The sequence below is a fragment of the Limanda limanda genome, chromosome 16 (assembly GCF_963576545.1).
Source record: "Limanda limanda chromosome 16, fLimLim1.1, whole genome shotgun sequence".
Lineage (NCBI taxonomy): Eukaryota > Metazoa > Chordata > Actinopteri > Pleuronectiformes > Pleuronectidae > Limanda > Limanda limanda.
In genome coordinates this window covers 17,858,763-17,883,946 of record NC_083651.1, presented here as the reverse complement: position 1 = coordinate 17,883,946, position 25,184 = coordinate 17,858,763, and the positions used below count along the sequence as shown (strand labels likewise).

General features: G+C 43.1%; 1 protein-coding gene across 1 annotated transcript in view; it reads right to left on the bottom strand.

Annotated features, from left to right (window-relative positions):
* The window catches only part of LOC133022166 (E3 ubiquitin-protein ligase SH3RF3-like), a 91,017-nt gene extending 67,976 nt beyond the window's left edge, over positions 1–23,041 (bottom strand). The window contains exon 1 of the mRNA XM_061089196.1: positions 22,613–23,041. Within this exon, the coding sequence (XP_060945179.1) occupies positions 22,613–23,041 (429 nt within the window). The remainder of the gene's footprint in view (positions 1–22,612) is intronic.
* Between the last annotated feature and the right edge of the window lie 2,143 nt (positions 23,042–25,184).

Sequence of the window (25,184 nt, the reverse complement as noted above, 5' to 3'; positions counted from 1 at the left end):
TGGTCCAGTCAGTCTGAGGTGCATGAAACCGACAGCGATCCCATACGCACACACATGCTGTATATTTACTATAGAGGCGCACTGCAGACTGTGGTCAGACACACTTGTGTTTAAATAGATTGTAGTAAACTGTGTGTGTGTCTGCTTGTGTATCTGCGTGTGTGTGCGTGTGTGTGTGTGTGTGTGTGCGTGTGTGATTAGTCTGGCCAAAACCACAAAGCGAGGGGATGCTACTGCTGGTGCAGACGGACACACGCAGACAGACACACACACCTTCCTCCATCTGTCCACTTAGTGGTTCAATCATAACCTCGTTCATGCAGAGAGAGAGAGAGAGAGAGAGAAAGAAAGAGAGAGAGCAAGCGAGCACTGGGACCACTGACACATCCACATCCTCACTATCTGAACCCAGCTAGTCTGAACCAGATAAGACCGGACTGAAATGGGATTATATTGAACTGAACTGGATCATGTGGGTTTCCCAAACTGATTATGGTGAATTAGTGGATTATCCAGAAGTAGATTATACTGGACAGATGAAGACTGTACGGAGAGACGAGGAGGAGCTGGGGGTGAATTAAAGCAGACTGAATCTGATCAGACCGGATTGAACCCAATTCCGCTGCAAGGGGCGAGTTTAACGGTAATTCAGTTTTAACGGAATAAAAAGGGGGGTTAGTTCAATGAAAATATAGACACCTCGGCTCGTGTACACGTCTGTCGCCTCTCTTCCAATTTGTTCCGATTCACTCCGGCCCAGTTTTGTCTGCTCAGCCTCGGGGAAGCAGAGTGAAGAGGCCTTGTCTGGTGTCCCTGTCGCAGAGTTTTAAAAATCAAGTTTATTCATGACCAATGCTGCATTAGTCAAAACAGATTTATCAAGAATATAACTAATCTGCAGCTTTTTTATCTTGTTAATAAATCATTTTAAGCTGCATAGCAAGGTTGTTAATTTGTAACGTGATACGCTGGGAGAGTCGGAGCGGTAAATAGTCACAGAGCTGTGTGTGAGTGTGGGAGAATCACCACAGATGTTCATACACATGGAAGTGACCTCAGGTGGTGTTCGCTCTTCAGAGGCTGATGAGTGACAAAACTCCTGCACGCTGTCAACACCTCAGTGAGAGTTGTGTCATGGGTTCTGTTTGTAACTGACACACTTTTACATTTTTGGTTGAAAGTAAAAACCAACAAGCAGTTTAGTAATGTCACTTCAGACTCTGGGGGGGGGGGTTTTGACATATTTTTTCATTTTATTGAGAATTATAAAAACTGACAGTATGTTGAGTGATACTGAAAATGACCATTCGTTATTGCCCTACCCCAAACAATACATTAAATACTACATTAATTCATATGAAACTCATAAAGAAACTTGTAGATTTCAGCCCTTGTGCATCCAGACAGGGATTATGAAGTTCACAGGTGCAAATAAAGTTTGCCCTTTCTAAATATGTCAAATCACTTCAAGTAATTTCTGATTTTTAACTTCATTTTTTGGGGGTAAAATGGGACCTGAAGGTGATGTCTAGTCTACAGCTTTATTCTGATGAAGCTTATTTCTTTGTGCTGTAGTGAAACTGGGTGAACACACGCACACAAACACAATGGGATAGGGGCCCTGGAGCGAGACAGTAATTCCCAGGATGCTGCTCAGTCTCTGAACTTCAGAAAACTGACAAGTTCTCCACAGGGAGGACAGGGAGAGGAGCTTGTTATCGTCTGACATTATTGTGATAAGCCTGTTTTCTTTGTCATATCTGGTACTCAGTTTTGGGGGGGTCATCTTCTCAATTGTGTTATTTCAGACAGTCTTTTCCGATGACTTGTGTTGTTTTAAGCAAACACTGTATATACACATGGTCGTAAGCAAAAGATTAGTCAAAGTGCCCGAATCCTTTTAAGTTTAAGGAGTTTAAGAAGTTTTTGTGAATTATGGTCCCATTTGGAGCAAAATGGACAATAATAAATGTTTAAGTACTAGTTTCATCCCATGTGATTGACTGCTAGTGCTGTCCAATGGATACATGTCCCAAATGTAGATGGGTGTGCACTTTCCTTAAGCGCTCAGTCAGGCTCCACCCCCTCCTCCTCCAAATATGGCTACTTATGGTTTAAAAAAAGATGGTGTTGGACGAAATGCTGGACTCAAGGCATTTACACGGTATAAAGTTGGATTACTATTTATTACATCCTGGGCTGTCTTGGGCTATTTTGGATTTTTGTCGTCACAATTTAATACGAAATAAAACAACAATAATATCAGCATTCAAATACAGATTTGGACAATGGTTACTGTGGCAACTGTGGACGCTTCAAGGTATTCAGGTCAGTCCTAATTAAAGTTGTTCAGTTTATTATATTTCCCTGTGCTCTTCTGGGATGGTGATGTGAAATACCTCATTTGGCTGGCAGGTCAAACAAAGATAGCCAGGCACCCCAGACACACACACACAAACACACACACTTACACAATTATGCACACAGACACACGGACACACACACACACACAAACATAAACATACACACACAGGCAGCTCAGATACCCCATACAGGGAAGCCACAGACCAGAAAGGCTCTAAATGTCTCACTCACACATACGTCTGAAGAAACCAGACTGCACCCCCCCACCCCCACATAGCCATTTACAGAGTACCAGTAGCCAATGTCTGTCATTAAATTAAAACAAAAACAATTTTATCTCCATGTGTTTCTGTGCGTCGCTGTTCTGCCTCATGAACCACACACCAGTCATAAGATTAAATTATGAAATACAAGAGATCTTTATTAACGATTGACGACAGCGACACGCACAAACATCTGCAGGGTTCGGAGCCATCTGCTGTTTCAGATAGCTCAATCAACACGAGTCATGTGTGAATACAACACATCTTAAAATTAGACATTTAAGCCATTGTCTTCTCAATGTGTACGTATGTGTTTTTTAAAGAGTGTGTGTAGCTCGTGGCCCTGTAAAGCAAATAGGATTGTGAGTTAAAAGTCATTATTGCAAAATGTCCCATGTAGGTGCCCAGTGGGGTTGAGATCTGGAGATTGTCAGGCCAGCTATGTTAAAAAGGTTCACTTTGGACATGTAGGATCACCACTGTGCAAAACCGACTCAACAAGCTCCTCCAGCACTTAGCTGTGAACATCTCAAACCAAGATGTTTCCAGACTGGAGATAACAAGGAAGCTAACCTTGTGATTTTCTGTATTCTGACATGCACTGAACTCCGACAACTTTTCCTGCTAGACCCTTAGTAAAATGTCATGGAAATGTCTCAGTGAGCCCATGTGAGAATACAAAAGGAAGATATTTGGAAAAATTCACAGCAAGTGAGCGGGCGTATTGAGAATGTTTCTAATATTAACTCAAAACTAGAAGAATACAAATATTTCGGGAAAAGATGTCGAACATGTAGAAGACACAGACTGAGATAACAACTTGGAATGACAACGAGAATTTAGAGTTTCTGATGATAAAAGCCAATGTCGATGTGTTCATAGAGTATATGACAGGACATTTGCCTGAGTTCATGTTTGAAAACGGCTTTATTGACTCGTGCTCACTGTATTGAGCCATCTGCATTTGTCTTGGCTCCCCATTTATTCAGGGTTTCCTTTAATTCCTGGAAGGGTGAAAAGGGCCGGCTAACCAGAAGTTGGTCGGTTCGATCCTAGGCTTCCCCATCTGCATGCTGAAGTGTCCTTGGGCAAGATACTGAACCCTAGGATTGCCCCTTATAGAAAACAAAAAGTGCTGCCCATAGATGCACTGTGTGAATGTGTGTATGGCAATAAAATGTACTAAAAAGCACTTTTCCTGGTCATCAAGACTTAAAAAAGCATTTACCATTTCCAAACTGCAAATAGCAAAGCACTGCTTCGGTGATAGAGGAGGATGTTTACTTATAAATCAATGTGACTCATTTTTTCGTGATCTGGATTAAACAAAGCAGCGCTGACAACAAAGACAGCTGGAGCAAGTAATTATAATACCTTTCCAACAACAACAACAACAACACAACACTGTGAAGTATAATCAATAAATAAGTAAATGTGTGTCTTGATATTCAAACTCAATGATCCTCAGCATTTGATTAAGCACAGTGGGGATTTAGCCTGACTGGTCTGTATGAGCTGGGATAGTCCTGACTCCTGCTCAGTGCTGCACACAGACAAGTGCAAATTCTTATATAAACTGCTTTAGAACACAATCCAAAGATAAACACTGTGGCCTTGATGCAAGCTTTAATCCCCCCCTCCACCTTCATGGTGTTACCTTCACACACACACTGTTCTACTGTATTCAGTGCTGTACTCCCTCTGCTGAGTGTGATGTCCACTGACATATTTTTCTAGGCCAAGTTTCACACACTTCTCAGAGTCAAAAGTATGTAATAACTTTATGTCGTGTAAGAGCTGAGTGCTCGGGGCACACCAGAGTCTCACTGCACTACACACCGAGCTGACACACCATTTACAGGCCAGCAGGTAAGAGCAGGATGTGATATGAATGGACTTAACCAGACCCCCATTCAACAGATTGTAGAATTGTAGATTGTCTTGTCATCCTCCTATCTTAAGTATTACCAGCTTTGGTTGGTTTCAAGGTCTTGAAAGCTCTAAATATAATTCTTCCTTCAGATGTTTTTCAAACCCTGACATAAATACAAATCTATGTAAAACAGTGACTACTTGTAGCTTAGGGCTGTCGCTTTTGCTTTCAAAGTTCAAACATCTATTAATACACGGTTAAAGTTAATATACGAACCGCAGTCAACTTTTTGAATTCAAAGTTGAGAAGCGAAACACACAATGTTTGAAGTGGTCTACCTATTTACTTTGAGCTATGGCATTCCAATTAATGCAAAACAAATTGTGTGTCACTCGATATTCATTTGAAAGGGATTTTTGGAAAAACTGACAGGTCTAATGGAAACATACAGAGGATATTGAACATCAGTCGTCAACTGTTATAAGAAGTTGTCAACAAAACAATTGTGTTGGCATTAAAAAGCCCAATTCAGCCGCACTCCTGTGTGTATATGTGTATCCGCCGAGGGATGTGAGTGATTTATCTGGGACAGGGACATCACAGAAAACAACAGCAGTCAAAAATTCAATTTTCTGGCAGGGCTAGAGGAGAGGGAGCGAGAGCGAGAGCGTGACTGAATAGGTGTGACTGCAGAGGTTTCCCTCTAATACAGCCAAGATCACACAATACACAGAGGAGCGGGACGCCACCAAAAGCCTTCCCGCTGACATTGTTTTATGTATTAAAATGTGTGCAAGAATGTGTGAGCGCCTGTGAGGCAGCGGCAGCAGCTGAATTCAGGAGATATAAAGCAGAACTGTAGTGTCACTCAAAACCCGGAGGGAGAGACAGAGCGGAGAGAACAAAGAGGAAGGGAAACAACGAGGCAGCGGCAGAACAGGAGAGAGGATATTAGTCAATTGAGGAGGACAGCTGATATTGCACATGTTAACTTTGTTTACTCCTTCTCACTGGTGTTGCACTTCTGTCCGTCAGCTGCAACAGGTACAAGAACTGATGCAGAACACAGGATGTGCTCTCAAGTAGGAATTAAAAAATAAGTCAAACACTAGGAATGAGACACTAATGACAAGTTCTACGGTGGCCCTGAGGTGCAAATCCAAGCCACATATAAGAGAACACGACAAAATAAGAAAACGCAACGGCATTAACTTCTGACAGAAAAGGGGGGAACCTGCTATCAACAAGGCTCGTTGCTGATTGGACAGAAGACCTGCCCGTCGTTTTAAGAGAAAGGATATCCAGAAATTGCAGTTGTGTTTTCTTTTTATTGTTCTGCTTTGTGATTTGTTGTTGAGTTAATGGAGTTTTGCAGTAGATATTAATTCTTCTTAATACCACCTCTATCTGGTAATCGGAGGAGACGATGTGTAGATGAACCCCTCAAATCGAGTCTTAGAAGCGATTGGCGATTGCGGATCAAACGCTGATTTGGCTCTGATCTGGGGGTTTTGTTGGCCACTTCCAAAAGTTGTAGAAAATCAAGCTGAGAACTACAAAGTCAAGTAGAGTGCGTCCCTCCACCAGTGTCCCCTTATGAAGCAAGAATGACTTTCTGATCTGCACCCATTCATAGAAACTCATCTTATTGGGATCCCCATCAAATTTGAATGGATTCTTTTTTGGCTTATGTCCCGTCCTTCTACCAAGTTTAATGGGAATCCGTTCAGCTGTTTTTGTGTTATCTTACTCACAATCGAATCGTCCAACAAACGGACAACGGAAAAAACATAACCTTCTCGGTGGAGGTAATCATGGCCTGTGAACAAGACATAAGCGGTCACAGAGAATCAATGACGGCGCTATTGTGAAACTCTCCACAATGTTAGAATGTTACTTTGTCCCAGAAGTCGCTCTTCACAATGTGCGTAGACTGAGACTTTCTGTCAGGGGTGTTTGGAAATAGAAGGAAAAAGGAGAGTGTGTAAACGTAAAGCTTCAGGAACAACATTTCCTGCTTTTGCAGCATCACTCAGCTTACAGTGCATTACAGCCAGTTAAGCATCGTAAGCTTCTGGGTTTATTTTTGTCAAAGTTGTGTTACTGTATGATAAAGGGGATGAAAGCAACAACTGTTTATAAAAGGTTTTCTCGTTTGGTATTGATATCTAAGGGATGATATCTTTATGATTCAGGTGCACAGTTGGTATGTTGGACTACTTCTGGTTTCCTTTGCAGGTGTGTAGGGTGATGTACACAGAATCGCACATTGTCAGTGTGTGTGTTAGAGGCCGTTGTCGGTGGTAACAGTCACATAAGCTCTGCAAATATGTCACCTATGCTTCTAGATTTACTTTATCACCAATAAGAAATCATAACACATAATTTGCAAATCATTTCAATAACTACATTTGCATTTACAAAATAAAACTCAACCTGTGCAATAAATAAAAAATCAATGTGTGTGTAACAATGTTGGCAAGCTTGTTTATGTTGCTCATTTTGAACAGCCTGGTGCTGCAGGTAACCACTGTGCTTTGATGATGCAAACCATTCAAATTAGTGACTCAGATAATCAAAGTCTCGGTGAGGCAGTTTTTTATTTTATTCACATTATTTTATATGCTTGTCTATATTATTTTATTGTATTTTGCATAGGGTCTCGTTTATTGTCAACTGTGTTTTTTATGGGCCAAATAAATAAACTTGACTTGACTTGACATATCTACAGCCTTTCATGAAAAGGAAAGCCTTCAAGCTGCTGTGAATAGCAGCCGCTTAAATACTCACTTCAGGATTGTGTTATTGTAGTTCAGTGTCTTCCAGCGTGTTATCTTTCAAATGGCAGCTTGTTAAACAGGTCTCAAAGCTGCTTCTGCAGTTGTAGGTCTCCTTTCTCATAAAGGCACAGACATCCATTGCCTTCTTTTAATTCCATTCCTAGGGATCTGTTAATTTTACCTCTCATTAACCATCACTTTTACAGCACACTTGTCATTCTTGTCATTACCAAGCAGCAGGATGGAACGGAACAAAGCCGGGATACTGGGGAGCCGCAGAAAAAAAAAAGGAGGCATGGAGGAGGGTGAGATAGAGAGGAGGAGCGTGCTGATGAAGAGAGAAATGGGGTTAATGTATTAAAAAGTGTTTTCAGAGAAGAGGAAGAGGGGAAGCCGTGGCTGCGGGGTCTGACACTGTCCCAGTTTCACTACAGCACCAGTATCTCCTGTGGCTCTCCAGCACATTTCCACCCAGTTGATTAATGCTGCCATCACACAACCATCACCAGCCTCTTTGAAGACTGAAACTACAACGATCCACATAAAATGTGTGTTAGGCACCGCACTTAGTTTCAGCCTAGTTTTAGTCTTGAGACAAACAGTTCAGGAATGTGATGGGGTGATGCTGGAACCAGGCCATGACAGGATGTGAACGGCTGTGATCTGCGTGTGGAAAGGGACTCGATAGGAATTGATTCTTCTTCACAGACACGGATAGCCTCTGCTGGGATAGATCATATGACAGAATGATAAAGGATTATAATCAAATAAGGGTTGGACATTGTTTGGGATGTTACTGATATCAGTGTTATTATCAAAACTGTTAAAACTGTTCCGGTGCCTAAATGGTGACAGAACATTTTTTCTTTTGAAAAAATAATTTTAAAAAAGCACAAAATGACGGTCGACAATAAGAACGACTTCTTTATTGCCGAGGCAATTTGTAGCAATTTGTAACAAATCTACATAATAGAATCACATAATAAATCAGACCTCCCCCAACTACAATAATTTAACAGTAAATAAGAGTTTTAATGCCTAATCCAATCAAATATTCCAGCTCCAAAATCAACATTAATTGTCTCCCCACCCCCGGGACCAGGGACATACACACTGCTGGCTGATGTGCTTGATAAGGTCACGCAATCAGTCAAATTGTTTCAATCCTTTGCTGGTTAAATGTAATGTTCAATGCATTTCAGTAAATCGCTCAGACAGTAAAATGAGCCACAGAAGTCTGCGGTGTAATTCAGTCCCGTAGGTAGCAGCCATGTAGGAGCCAGCTCCTAATGGACACCGGATTTCAGTAACCAACCATAATAATAACGAAGAATAATCTGTGTCAAGATCACAACTTGGATTTTCGAAAAGCATTTATCATGACCACGACTCAGCCACATGTGCATTAACCGTCAGATTTGTTGCTCTCATCAGCTTCCTGATTTCTCCAGTAGCTGCATTAACAAACCACAACTCTGCAGTCGACCACATGACAGACTGAACAAAGCAAAAGAGGAGTGATACCAAAACAAATCCTAAAATCCTAGAGGAGACGGATGGTTGGGACAGCAAAAGGAACCACAGACAAGAGAACAAATTGATTCATAATCATGGTGATCATAATGGAGACAGAGAGGAAAAAGAAGTTTCTGAAGCCAGTTCTTACAACCAAGTCGGATATTTTCAGATATAAAAATAACAATGATTGTCAAAGACAAATACAATTGGTACTTTGCAAATGTCATGGGGTGCAAAAGACACCGCTAATGATTTAACTGAAGGGTTGCGCGCATCTCTGTGTGAGTAACTGATGGACTAATATCAACCTTTATAGCCTTAAAAAATATACACTGGCCAAGCTACAAGAGTGTTTTCCCCAAATTTTACAACAGGCTGACAACGGACATGCGAAGAGTTTTCCCAACGGCGACGATGTGCAGCTTGTGCCAGAGAACAGCGTGATGACCCGTGGTGCTTTAACAGCGCTGGCAGGACTCGAGCAAAGAGAAAATGAGATGAGTTTGGAGCTCGGCCAACAGGACAGACGAAGAGAATGAACGGAGAGCTGAGATGTGGCTGCTGGAGGTCTCAGTCTGAGAGGACAAACGTCAGTCAGAGACAGAGAGGAAGTGGAGACATGTGAAAGAGAAAGGAGAGAAAAGAGAAAGAAGAACGAACTGCAGCTGCAAACTTTGACAGACAGCTCCGATGCAGGAAGGATAATAGACAAACTTTTTGGAGCTTAATGAGTTTATAGCTGTATATTCCTGGATATATATTTTTATGTTAATTTTCAGTCCTGACAATCAATCTAGATAATAAAAGAAGTTTAATGGCATTCATTCTCTGTGTGTATTTGTTTTTCAAAGGGTTTAACATGAGCCAGGCCACACAACAGCATTAATAACTTAATTACTTATTTTTGTAAATGCACGCGTATTGGATAGCTACTCGATAGCGGAACCTCTCTGACTTTACAATTCCTATGCTTTTGGAAATTTGTACATGTAAGTATATGCATATTAAAAGGTAACAGTAATATTATTCAGAGTTTTTAGCCATTAAAGGGTAATTTGAAATTTAAACAATGATACATTTTGCAGTGCACCAATAATGAGTTTGCTTTTTCATTGCAGTATAAGGAGGGCGTTGATAAGGGCAACCATTTGGCCGGTGTGTCACTCTTGATGCCAGGCTGTGAGAAACAAAATGGGAATAAAAAGTTGGAGGATAAAAGATGTCGGGTGAGAAAAGTGTGATTCCAGCTGGGGTTTACAGGAGAATAATAACAGTGGCATAGCAATCTGTACATGCACAAGCATTAAAAATAGAATTGCTCATACAGGGGAGGACAGTTGTTTTTTCCTGCGACTTCTGCGAATCCTCTAAGATAAACATAACTCACTTGTCACCATGATTGGGCTGAAGCTCCTGAATGAGTTGGTAAACTGGTGTTTGTTTCATTTGCGTGAACGATCTTACTTCACTGACACTCATTGGGTTTCGCAGAGAAAGAACAGAGTCATTTTCTCAGGTTAAATGACAAATTAAGCCGCAGCCGTCCCCAAGCATCCGAACCCATACAAACTGTGAGGCTCTAAATGTTCTTTTTACACAAATTATGTCTGACAAATCCCCTAAAAACTGTGAAGAATCCGCTGCAGCTGTTAAAATGCCACACACAAACAAAGTACAACCTTTTAAGTCAGATTTTTGCCGTTTATCTTGGCATTTTATACCCTTTTCCATTTTGTAAAGTTTCCATGCAATAATTTCATCGAATGTTTTCAGATGCAATAAATTATTGTAGGAAACTTTTACTACCACAAGCATAAACACAAACTGAAAAGTAAACTCTCCCTTAAGACGCTGTAGATGTTTGACAGTGATGGAGCTCCAGACTGATCTGTGCATGTCGCCATGGTAACAAGTACCTGTTGATGTGTCTCGTCTTCTCTCAGTTCCTCCCTTTCCACCTCTCTCTTCCTAAAGTGACACTTCAAAGACAAGAATGAACAAGTCCAGAACCGGAGACAGTGACAGTCAGCTCAGTGTCTCTGGAGAATGTGAAGATGTTTTTACATTTAATATGACCAGTGTTCCCATTGTTCCCAGTCTAAACACAACACATCCGGAGGTAGTGTGGTATTTGGTCTTGCTCGTCTCTGCTAACATAATCCCTGTCTCGGAGGGAGAAGACCTCCAGATCACTGTAAAAAAAACACAAATATACACAGCAGAAGTTCAGCCTAAAAGTCACTAGATAACTGCCACAGGCTTTCACGTTTTCCTTCCAACTTTCCCTGGACCCTCCCTTTCTGTTTAATGCACTCCCATGACCAGATACACACACCCACACCCCCAGACACACACACACACACACACACACACACACACACACACACACACACACACACACACACATACACACTGTGCTCGACAAGTTCAGTTTTAGAAAAGCTTGAGAAATCCGGCATAACAACATAAAGCAGCCAGACTACACCACACACACACACACACACATACACACACAGTGATTTATACACGTATTGCATGCATGCATACATAGCAAATACATTCCAGCGTACACACACAAACCACCATCGAACCCCACTTACGCATGCATGCGCCAAATCAAACATGCACACATAGTATTTATGCATACACAAACACACATACGCACATTTTGCACACACTCTCTCTCTCTCTAACACACACACGGAGCCAGGAGTGGATGTTTGGACACAGACGTCAGAGTGGAAAGCTGATCACAGTTGTACTGCAGCCATGAACACACTGTGCATCAGAGTGTGTCCCGAAATAACCTGAAATGCTCTGATCTGACCCCCAAAAAATTCTCATGCAGGCAGAACACATTTCAGAAGAACGTCCCGTCCGTCCTCATCCAGAAGACTTCGTATTCCTGTTGTCACAATTTGGCTGGTGCAATGCTCATGGTCGTAGTTAATGGAGGCCATATGCTTCACTGGTGGTGCAATAATATCCCTGCAATGTTATTGGGCCAGCAATGAAATTTATACTGACCTAAAAGTATGTTGGCCTCATGCAATCACCACACTAATACAGTGTAGATGTTACACATGCTATGAATTATAGATAGTGTATTTATTTTATTACTCAAAACCACATTTTAGGGTTTGTAGGATTTCATTTTAATATTTCAATACCTTATATGTGAAATAAAAGTATCTCTATTTTGTCCTGATGTTTTATTTTAGTGTCTCTTTTCTTCTTTTCTAAACCTAGTATGAGACATTCAATCTGCCAAAAAAGCCGACTAAACACATTTCTTTTTGAGGGAGGAACTTAACTACCTCTAAGTTCAATCAGTCCCGGGGGTCAAATAAGAAAACTGGGAAAAGAATGAGTCCATGAAGATCTATAAACACCGCTGGTGATGAATTGAAGTTGTGAGCTGTGAGAATGAACAGCAGGTCGATGAAGAGGGCGACCTGTATTCGCTGCCATGTTCCCAAATTCTCTTAAGATGTGTGTATCTGTCAGTGTCTGTTAGTGTGTGTAGTGTGTACACAGATCTCTCCTCTCTACCTGAGCCAAACCTCGGTCTCCTGCCAAGTCTAACGTAGGTGGTGGGTGCATTTCTGCATCTCTCTATAACAGAGAAAGCTGAAGAGGTGGAGGATGGAGGAGGCATTCTTGCACCAAGATGGGAAGGAAGTGAAACGTACTCACACACACACCAACACACACAGGAACACGCACACACAGGCACTGTCTGACACCTGGAGAAACCACATTGTGTTTCCACGGAAAGCTTCCCCCAAGAGAACCGTTCTACTTCTCAAAGCACATCACCGCTGGAACCTCAACCCTTGTTACAATAGACACACACATTATGTCGCATGCTCCTGACGGGAGTCAGCAGAGTCTTAACACAAAAATAACACTACCTGGAGGCTCAAACTATGACTCGCAGCACTTTTTCCCGACATTGCAGAAAACAGCTCTTTGCTGCTTGAGGTAATTTTACATATTGACAGTTACAGACAGCAGCAGGATATTTGGTTTGAATGTAGCTTTCATTAGTTACAAAGATACAGTGCAATGCCAAGCTGTAAGTAGCTCACCTGCAAGTAGCACAGAAAGCACAAGGAACAGGATTCACAGTGAGCTGAAGTGGTTTCAATGCTTGGCCCTCTTCTATTAGAACACTTTTTCTTGGGCTACATCCTGTGGCTTGTAATGAGGAGAAGAATTGTTCATTTCAATTAACATTGAAAGGGTATGCCTTAAACTTAAATTCTCCATAACTTATCGATATTGGAAATCTTTTCTTGCACAATATCAGTATCAACATCGGCAACGAAAGATTCCTATCGGCCAGTATTTACTGTCCCAACTTGTATTATTTCTCTTTTCTCTGGATTTACAATTTTGATGAAATATGCACCTACGTCACATAAACATAAAGAAATATATAAACTGATTTCTCTCTGAACTGCTCGATATTAAAATGTCTAAATGTGATGTTAATGTATCTTCGTGTTAACATGTCACGGCTTCATTTTTTTAATTCAAACCTTTAAAAAAAAGGCGCCATTCCTCTGTATGAATTGTACTGGATTGACCGGTGGCTTGTGACATCTCACCCTCATCTCCATAGTAACAATGGCATCAAGGGTGAGGGGGTTAACCCTTTAACCTATTGTGCGTGTGTATGTGTATTTGCCCATGTGTGTATTTGTGCAACTGGGGGAAGGGATTGATGGGATTCCAGCCATCCACCCGTGGGAATAGCAGTCAAGCTCCCAAGCTTGTTTAGGCTTTAACACCCATTACAGATTCACCCCCCACAAAACTAAACAACACACACTCATTACCCCATCTCCCGGGCTACAAGCTGCCCGCAACCACCACTCAGCCTCCATCCATCATGTGATGTGATCAACCTGCATCCATCTCCATACAGGGCCAAGGATGAAAGTGATGTGAGATGGCATCACCCAGATACAGAGCAACATGGACTCAAGTAATTAGGGCAACGCTCTTATGTAAAGAAGCTCCATAGTGAGCGATCAGACGAAGGCCCCATTCTGACAGGAGTAGATTATCAACATGATAGCTAAAGCTGTGTTTTCAGAATCAAGATCAACGTGAGGAGCAAAAATGATAATTTACTGGCTCCACAACCAGCACTAAATGGATGCGTAATCTGTCATTTAACCCTACCCTCTAACCCTAACCCTTTTGCAAACTGAACACAGACCGGGATTCGAAACTGAGAACCTTCTTGCTGCTGACAACATCCCCATTCCACTGCATCAAATCCACCATTTGCCAGGGACTCTGTTGGAATTTAGTTTTGCTTATTCTTGTTTATATGATATTTTTAGTATCACTGTATTTCAAAGCAGAGTAAAAAATGAATGCAATTTCAGAGGCTTTTCTAAGCCGACGAGAACAACAATCCGGAGGAAACATCAACACGGTACATCTTGGCATGAAAACGGTTTCAACAACATTGTGAATAGTGGACGTGGGCAGCTTCGTCACAAACCATTCAAAATCCAATTGTGCCTTGTGTCTTGTACAGAAAAACACAACTGGCAAACAAATAATCAGGCCTGGAAATAGATGAATGCACACTATACGCCTTCATACACACATTTTGAGCACATATATGTAACAAAAGCACAAGACAGCATCGTGTCTAAGACATCCCAGGGAACACAGAACGCAGTCGTCTTGTTTTAACGACTGCTTAAATGGCACGGCTCATGTGTGTGTGTGTGTGTGTGTGTGTGTGTGTGTGTGTGTGTGTGTGTGTGTGTGTGTGTGTGTGTGTGTCTAAGGAAGCTTCATGGTGTGGTAACACTATAATTCATTAAATTCTCTGCACATGAACATCAGAGAAAAGGCGAGAGAAGGATGAGAAAGAATGAGTAAAGAGCGAAACAGGAGAAAAATATGTTTGTGCTGGTGTGTGTGTGTGAATTTATTTAACAAAGAACGGTTGAGACGGCAGAGAGAGACGGTTCACACGTGCGCACACACACACACACACACAGTTCATCTTCTCAAGTCAGAGAGTATCTCACTGGTCTCATTTCTCTCTTTGTGTGAATGTGCATGTGTGTGTGTGTTTGTGTGTGAGTAGCTGTAGGGGGAATCTAGTACACTATAATACAAAGAGGGAGGTTCAAAGGATCATTAGAGGTATTGATAACAAGCTGTTTCCTTATTTGAACACCCACCTAATCCTCACACATGCGCACACACACAGACACACACACACACGAGGGAATGACAGGGCAAAGCACTTGCTCACTCCAGAGATGAAAGAAGGTGGCGTCTTTGCAGTTGTATGTTGCCACGGAAACCCCAGGCGTCATCATAGCAACCCCAGGTAAATACAGGTATGGGGAGAAGATCAAGGGTTAAGATCATTGTGACACAAAGCTTTGATGGAAATTGGACAAATTCCCCATTGTCACAAAGAGGTTTGTCAAAGGTGAGCTCTCATTTTTTTTCTTTGTGACTATGTAAGTAAAATTAAACATAATATTGTAATTCACACAGGGATAAAACATTTTTATTTATGATGTTACAGCATTAAAGATCTGATGCATTCTGATTGTCAGGTCCCTTACTATTCCATCAAGGCGGTCTGTACCTGACAACAACATAACTCTGGCTCATATATAAGACTATCGATCACATTGGAATGATGAGATAGGCTTTATGAATATGAAACCGGGCCAAGCTTTTGTCACAAGGGTGTAACAGAGAGTCAATACAATCCATAAGCCCCCACTCTTTAAAAAACAACCCACTCTAATATACAGTATATACCTAACAAAGCTGACCAGGCAAGGCCAGTACAGATAAAAAAAAACTCAATAATTTATTCAACACTGCCATTGCCAGGTATTGATTTAGAAACAATGTAAAACCGTTGTTATCTGGAGTCTTGTGTTATAAGGGTTAGGTAGGACACCCAGAAGGCTGGCATTCACTTTGAGTGGGCTGATGTCATGCGTTGTGTTTTTGTTTATGTCACGATGCTCATGCTGTGTACGGCAGAAGTTGGGCAGAGACAAACCTTTAATGCAGCAATGGCAGCACCAGCCAATGAAATGGGGTTTAAACAAATACTCAAGAGCAGGCACTAGCCAATCAAATCACGCCAATGTGAAAGCGGACACAGCTGCCATACCTGAAGTGTGTTCATTCACTTTAGCATTGTATTAATAGTTATGGTACGTTAGTATGAAAGACATCTATGCAGGTTGTGCATTTCCAATAGATGAAACTGTGATTGTTGTCCTTATGACGATGGCACCAACACCAAGCATCGGGCAGGAGCACTGTCAAGCAGTGAGCATAAAGCTTCAGCCTGTTTTCAAACTTTTACCTTTGTGACAACTGAAAACTTTCTGATCAAATCAGTACAAAAGGCTCAAACAGGTTTCGCTTCCTGCACGTTGTGCCGAAGTAAAGCATTGTCTTGAGGTTCAGTCCTCAGGCCATTAGTTCAGTTTGAAAGGCTACCTAAGCACAGGATTATTATTACCTCACTGTTTCCCTCTCAAATCTGTTCTGACTCGCTGCTGGAAAATGACTCCATTATTGTGTGAATACTTTCAACTGTTTCATTGCTCTGTATGTGTTCCATTTGGCCAAGGCCAGGAATTGCCAGGAATGACACATGGCACAAAGACAACCAAGAGGGATAGAAGGCTAAAAAAATAATTACACAAACTACAAAGCACTCACAGGCTACAAACCTTCACCAAAGCTGAATGATGTGACAAAATACGTTTTGTTATTCGTACTGAATTTGGTGGATGGAATAATAGATCAGTATTCAACTAAATGATGCACAATCATGGCATAGGTGTGTCAGATCTCTGTGTTACGAGGTTGATGCAGTGCTTCGTGAGAAAACAGACAAGTGCTGTTTCTCACAATGTTAAGAAATAACTTCAACAACTAATAACTCCATTCGCGAGCCATGGACTAACAGAATTTAACTGAAATCTGATATTCTGGTATTTGTGGGAAATCGAGTGAACAAATGAAAAACAGACAAACAGAAGAGGAAACACCTCTTTGGCATCAATAACAAGACGAGTCCTCATAGCTACAATAACATGGATAATAATCACATCATATGACAGAGAAAGAGCAGAAATAACTGATCAACTCTCTGTTTTTTGACAAATTGCTTGTTAAGTGCAGTTAAAATCTGTTCAAAGTAAAAGGTTTTTTGTGTTTTTTCAAAAATCTGTGCTTTGCTCTATTTTCTTTCTAAATTAATACGGCATGAGTCAGAGTGAGGACGGGAATAACTAAAGCAGAACTGATCAGAAGGTTTGGAATAAATTTTTTAAAACATCGAACTGGGAAGATGCCAGCCTCCTCAAATCTGACTTTAACAACTAAATTAGAAGTTGATTACTTCCCCATTTCCAGTCTAGGAGTTTGACTTTCAGATTTAGTTATTGTCATTATTGTTATAAGTCATTGGAAGCAGAAAACAAAACACACAACAGAAGAAGGCACAATGGATGGACATTCGTGACAATGTTACCGTGGTTACAGTTTTATGTCTTTTGCTTCAGTCCCTTTTCCATCTCAACGGTGACTGCATGTCTGGCCAATGTTGGATCTTGCACACAAAAAAAAGAAATTGCTGTTGAAAACAACACGTACTCAAATGTCCACGGCTATTTTTACGAGATCTACAGGAAGTTTAATGCGCCTTCAGCGTCTAGAATCCCAAAGGAAAGAGGAGGGCTGAGAAATGATCGTGTTCACCCAGATGTCACGTTTCCATCGCCGCGGATCGGAGAAGGAGCCGATAAAAAAAACAATGCAGATTGTATCAATGATGCTTATCGTAAGTTCAATCAGGAAGACTTTCCCCCACTCACTCAAGCTCAATTCTCTCACTCTCTTTTTGCTTATTAATCTGCTCATTGTGGGCGCTTGTACCCAATCAAATTCTGTCACAGTCTCTCCCAGCCAATCAGGCGGCTGCTGTCAAACTTTAAATCCCTTCTCCTCTTTTCTTTAGTCAGCCATCATACAGTGACGCGTGTCACCCACCTCCACCCAAAACTCCTCCAATCTTCAGCAGAGTCATTATCACCTTATCTAGATCCTCAACCACCAACAGTGTCTAGACCCCGGGGGGGATTCCTGTCCTGCTCCACCTCCTTCTAATCCTGAAGACATCACATAGGGGTCTAAAACACCGAAAGACTATAACATTCACATCATTCTCTCTGTGCACATGTCAATAAATGTTTGTCAAACAGTTGAATCGAGGTCTCTGCTGAATAAATTGCCGTTAGTGGGTTTTTTGAACAGTGAAAAGCGGCCAAATCAAATAAACTTTATTGTCTCATGGGAAATCTGTCCAAGGCCAAAGTGGCACAGCAGCTGCAGAGCAGAACATTTAAAACAGACAACAACAACAAGAAGAGATTCATCAGTCCCATCATTCTCTGAACTGTATGACTGCTTCATGGTTAAAAACAACTCTTTTGTCTGCGTACTGCATGTGTCTTCCCACTCTGTGAATGGGCATACAAGTGGCTGATGGCATTTGGGTGACAGCTGATGTACAACACTGTAGCCGAGGGGCGAGGGTTGCCAAAGTCATCAGCTGCTGACGGGCTCAACAATTTGTCTTTGGGCTGAAAAGAGAGAGAAACCGAGACAACAGACTCTTCAGTTGAATTCTTGACCTGGTAACTGATCTAGCACGGAAAGCAGCAGCGAAAAGACAGGATGAAACATTCGTAGGAAATTCAGCGCAGGTATTGTCATTTACTACCTTTTGGCAAATTGCCTTTTTTCCCGAGAAGTTAATTTTACACAGAAGCTGTCAGGAAAAAAAAAAAAAGGGTAATTGATCAGCCTTGATAAATTCTCGCTGGTGGAAGCACCAATTCGGGGACAGACGCTCCAGGAGCCCAACAGCAGGTGAGAGAGCTCGACTGACTTCTGACTCGGCACGTCTGCCTCTTCTTCCATTTCCATAGCAACACATTCATTCTTATCTACAACCCTTAACTCCTGATGTACAGCGTGTGACCTGCTGGACTGCCTCAGTTGCTGCGTGAGTGCAGTGGTACTCAGTCATTTAGAGACACACTTGACTCCAGTAGCAAATCCACGGCTCTTTTACCCCATTTACACCTGAACTTAAAGTGTGACGGGGTGGTCGGATTGCAATTAAATAGATCTTGACCACACAAAAGTACAACACACACTGTGGAAGGGCTGTGATCCGATCTGACCCATCGTGACCAGACTGAATACAAATGTAAATGCGTTGGCCACATCCAACAACTAGAAGCAGAAGAATGGTACTCGGATAGCTCTTTCCTCAGCCGAGGCCCAACAGTCCCCTTTAACTCAATCCAGTCATACCAGATTACACACACTCATATCAGTTCGCTAAATATGAAAATGAATATAAATATAAATATGATGTTTTTTTTCATCCAACATCCATGATTTAGTCTCTGAGAAATCACCAATAATGTCAAAAAACACCACATCATGGAATGTTGAAATGAGTGAATAATAAACAACTGCTGGATACCGCTCCCTGATCCAGATCATAATCATCGTTCTTTCTTAAGCCATTTCACATCCTTGCACTGATAATTCAAATACATTCAAAACCAACTTGTCAATCTAAATTCGTTCCAACTTGATTTTCAGAAGAAGTGTCCGCCCTTTTGGAGACACATGTGTAAATGTAATCAGGTTAAAATCATATCCACATACAATACGAGATGCATCTTAATGCTGTTTGTAAGTTGAGTCTCCCAATGCATAGACACACACACACACACACACACACACACACACACACACACACACACACACACACACACACACACACACACACACACACACACACACACACACAGACACAGACACACACACACACACACACACACAGGAGTAAGATGATTCTCACTTACATCACTGACCGTTGGTCCCAGAGGAGCCTGGACGGGACCTGGGCAGAGTGACTGCAGAGCATGTCTGAGGGTAATGGGCTGTGGAGGTGTGTGTCTGTGTGATACTGCAACTCTTTCTTGTCGTCTTACTAATTTCTCTTATTTTTCACAATATAAAACGAGTCATTAATTCGCTTCGTAGAAATGTCATTTATTCTAGTTAATGTTGTCCAGGGTAAAATGTAGACAAATCTGTCACCTTGGGCTGGAGAAACTTATGATAAGCTTCCGTCTCTAAAGTCTCCAGCACAGTGTGACCTTAACATATTCCTGCTGTTAAAAGTCTGCATCGTTGTGTCTTTTGTATTTGTGCTTTGTGTCCTCGTGTGCCATCCGTGAAACTGCTCTGCAGGGACCAGTAAAGTTTATTGAGTGAATTGAAGTGGGGTGTTAAGTGCTAGTGGAAATGTCACTGAGGGTTTGAATTCCTGTTCGTCGCCATGAATGAGCGACCGCTCGCTGCCGCCGCCGCACTCCATCACGCCAAAGAGCTCCAGTGCCTCAATCAATGGCTCGCACGCCCGACCAGTCTTTGTGTACGCAGTGGGGGGGGTGTGTGGGAGCTGATGGCGAGGCCTTTCTTTGGCCCGATAATCACAGCGTTCCTCTTTATTGGAGAGGAGAGGCGGTGGACTATTGGCAGAAACTTGGACTATGGGCAGAAAAGGTCTCTGGTTCGTCTCTGGTTTGACTCCACGGAGAAACAACAAAAAGACGAATCTGGATTGATCTGTCCAAAAATCCAAGAGGATTCTCCCTACCCTGTCTAATGCCCCTTAGCAAGGCACCTTACTCCCCCAACTGCTCTGTGTGTCCTGCACCAGATGGGTAAAAAGCAGAGGTTAAATTTCCCTCCTTGCATGAGTGTGCTTGTGCATGTCTGTGAATGTGTTTGGGACAAATAAATGTATCTTAATCTTATTGGGGATATCGCTTAACTCAAAAGGAGGGAAGGGATAAAAAAAATACAAACGTGAACATACCTGCCCACGACCACCCGAATGCAAATTGGATTTGGACTAATCAGAAAACACACCAGTGGAGCTCGCCTTAGACAAATACAGGATCTCCAGCTCAGCAAGTTACAGCACGAGCCGGGAAATGTTGTCTTTCCTTAGAAGGAGTAACGTGTAAGAGGAAACTCTGTCAGAGGGATGAAGTCATGACTAGTGTTTCCTCTGTGAGGGTTTTTTTTTTTGATATCACATAAATCATTGTTTCTTTATGCTCTAACTGACACCTGAGCAGAGAGGTTCTGCTGGCACGTCTTTCACTTTGAATCTGGATATTTGGGGATTTCTTTGCCGCTGGTCAGACGAAATGGATATTTCTGTGATTGCATTATGCTCCTGGATGCATCAGGGGTTATAAAAAAAAAAAGGAATTCATGCTCTGAAAGGATGAACAATATCACAGGAATCTGTGTGTTGTTCATTGCAGCTCAAGATCCTGCATCACATTATAAACACTTCGGTTCAGCATACTTGTGACACTAGATGGTGTTGTACTGTACATAAATGTGTAGTATTCTATTACATGGGTTGCAGTTTTTGCTTCTATGGAATTGGATATGTCAGTGTTTTATATCATGACAAAGGTAAAACTGCATAAGTTAATTTTGATATCTGTAATATAAAATTGTATGATCATATTTTAATGTATTTTAACTTTTGATATTTGTAATTTAACGTATGTTTTTAATGTTTGGTATTGGTATTGTAATGTTTGTTTTAAATGTTTAATATCTGTATGTATGTCTTAAATTTGGACCCCACTATATAGCTCTGTCTTAGGGTAGAGCTAATGGGGATCCTTCTAAATAAACAAATAAACAAATAAACAAAAATACTAAGGATATGACGAGATACAATAAAACGACGCATTTATGCAACTGCCAGAGGGTCGGGGGGTGGGGGGGAGAGATTTGAGATTCCAGTTGGAGGCAAAAGGAGGATGTTCTTTGCATAACAGAGTCGATGATATCACACTGTCTGACTCACTGCCTCGTTCTTCTGCACATCTCCCATAGCACGCTTTGAAATAACAGCGCACTGGATGTCTGTGCACTGCGAGTAAACAACGCTCCTCAGCTACTGAGCTGGTGGGGTTATGAAACCTCACGCTGCTGCAGCCCGGGGGGACAACTGGGCTCCAAGAGGACAGGTGACACACACACACACACACCCCTCCTCACTCTGTGTCTATGTCTCTCTTCTGCTCTCTCTCTCTCTCCCTCCCTCACTAAGTTCATTTCAGCAGCATCACAGAAAATAAGATGTCAAAATGCCTTCACATCATCACAGGTGCATTATTCTGCAAAAAGCAACACAACAACAGCCGATGCATCATCTGTGGCATCAGCAACTCACAACTCTGCGTTTCATTACACATCACCTGGCATTGTGGTGATGCAATGTTTGTCTTCCGCTTCCCTCTCTCATAAGTTGGACTCTGCTTCCAAGTTGTCGTTGTTTTTCTCCTCCTCCTCCTCCTCATGATCAAACCATCTCTGCTGCAGTCAGCAGGTGAACACACTGTTCCCCCGGTCCCAGCACACACACCCACAGCGGGGCAATCATCACAACAATCGGTCCTCAACACACCTCCCCCCCCCCCCCCCCCAGAGCCCATGCAGATCTAGCGAGCAGCAGCACGGACAGGACAGAGAGTGAATGCTGAAGTTGTGTTGCAGTTGTTTTGTTGACAAACGATGCATACAACGTGGACACATTCGGACACAGTGTGGCTGCTCCACGGAGAGAGCCTGCGGGGTCATGTGATGTGTTTAGCGGGGAAGTGACCAACCTTCACAGGGGAGCTCCGGGTGGCCACCGGCAGCTCTCGGATCGCGATGCCCGGAGGGGAGGCGCACAGCCCGGCCGCGTAGCCCTGCAGCGAGCCGCCGGCCAGGGACTGCCTGCCGCCGGCTCCCACTCCTCCTCCTCCTCCCCCGGTGAGGCTGCCTCGCTGCGGCCGCTGCTTGATGCCGTCCAGCAGGCGGACCAGCAGGATGTTGGCCGGCAGCTCGTCCACCCCGCAGTCCACCAGGATGCGGCACTCCGGGCAGCGCAGCTCGTTCCGCGAGCTGACGATGTTCTCCAGGCAGCGGCGGCAGAAGGTGTGCTGGCACGGCAGCACCTTGGCCGTGGTGTCGAGCCGCTCCAGGCACACGGAGCACTCCAGCAGGTCCAGCAGCGACGAGGACTCGTCCATGTCGGCGGAGAGGGCGAGCATCTGGGCTTCAGGGGCCGTGGGGACGCCGCGGGGACGGGCTCGGGGACCGCAGGAGAAGCAAGGAGCCGCCGCCGGGGGCACGGAGCATGCCGGGCGGCCGCAGCGGAGCGACGCGGCGGGAGACAGCTCACGGATCCCCCGCGACGGAGGAGGAGGAGTCCCCCGGGCGCCGAGCAGCGAGGTCCCGTGTTGTGATGAGAGAGTCTCCGCTGGTTCGGTCCTCTCCGGGTCCCCCAACTAGTTTCTGAGGCTCGCTCCCTCTGTGCTGTGTACCTCTCTCTCTCTCTCTCTCTCTCCCTCCCTCTCTCTCTCTCTCCCTCCCTCCCTCTCTCTCTCTCCCTCTCTCTCTCCCTCTCTCTGTGCTGTGAACCCCCTCTCTCTCTCCCTCTCTCTGTGCTGTGAACCCCCTCTCTCTCTCCCTCTCTCTGTGCTGTGAACCCCCTCTCTCTCTCACCCTCTCTCTGTGTAATGTGTAACTCTCAATCTCTCTCTCTCCCTCTCTCTCGCTCTGTACTGTGTACCTCTCTCTCTCTCTGTGCTCTCTCTCTTCTCTCTCTCTCTCTCTCTCTCTCTCTCTCTCTCTTCTCTCTCTCTCTCTCCCCAGCAGCTGTGCAGAAAGCGGTGAGGTCACGCTCTCATCATCACCATCATCCGAGCGCCGTTCACAATTGCGGCGCGCGTTCACGCACCAAGGAAAGATAGATGGGACACACACACACGCACAGAGCCCACAGGTTAGGATCAGGTATTGCCCCCCCCCCCCCCCCCCCCCCCCCCCGCTCCCTCCAAGCAGCCTCCAGAACCAGAGTCAGTTGTGTCGGAGTTGTTTGTGCAGACAGAAGCAGCAGATCTTTGTCCAGCAGGTGTGTGTCCGTGTGTGTCCGTGTGTTGTCTCGCCCTGTGACGAGCACCTGACAGGAGCACACGTTCACCTCCTCTTAACTTCATCCAGTTGAAACACATGGGGGGGGGGGAGACGGCTTCTGGCGACACCTGGTGGACACTTCTCCATTGTCCAATGTGTGAATATGTATAGATCTGTGTTGTCATGTTAAATCATACAATATATACACATACATACATAATAGCCTATATAGCAAAAATACTTTCAGGTATAATGCAATATGTAATAGGAATGATTCAACGATGTGTGTACATCATGTTGTAACTTACTTAAATAATATGAGCATTAACATAACTGTATGGTGTCCAAGACCACATTGTCATCAAAGGTAAGTTGTCTCATATTGGGATATGATTAAATGGTAAATGTTAAAATAAAGATAAAAAAAAAAAGAGCATTGTATCTGTAATATTCCTCTAGGATAAATATTATCATGTGTGATGGATACAACACACGTGTGTTTGTGTGTGTGTGTGTGTGTGTGTGTGCTGTCAGCCATGACTTGCATGCTCTCTTCACCTTCCACCTGTTCAGACCTGCTCAGCTCTCACATTCAGGCCCACAGGGATATGGAGTGATTAAGGCATGTGTTTGTGTACAATTGTCCCTGTGTATGTAAGTGTGTGTGTCGGTGTGACACAGTGACGCCTTCCTGGGTGGGTGTGGGTGGGCCCCCGTTATTTACCACCCACGGTGAAAAGCAGAGGGTGGACTGCTGAGGCGTAGAAAATAGGGAGGAGGAGGGTGAGCATGTGGTGCAACCTCAGCATTGATACTGAAACTATTTGCACTGATATTCTTTTCAAAATAAAAGTTGTAGTAGTAGTGGTTTGTTTTTTTATTTAAATAAGACAGTATTATGCTATTCACACTGAGACTAGACTAGTCTGTGACTTCACGACGCCTCCAGACATTATAATTTCTTTTGTTGTTGCAGGTCCTTTATTGTTTTTGTAGTTTAAGCTTCTTTATCTTCTTCCAGCACTGTTTCCTGGTGTGGTGGATGTTTTCTTACTGGAGATGGTGGCATACACCTAAGCAAAAACTCGAAAACATGACCTCCCTGTCGGTCTGTCAGTCATGTTCAGATCTGTAAACTCAAAACTGTAAACTGTCAGTTAGCCGCTTCAGTTTTTAAGTGCTGCAAGACCAAACCCCAGAGTTCCTGAACTTTTGAAAATGACTACCCCCTGGCTATATACCCTGGCTCTCAGTTTAAGGGGAAAGTTCATGCACATT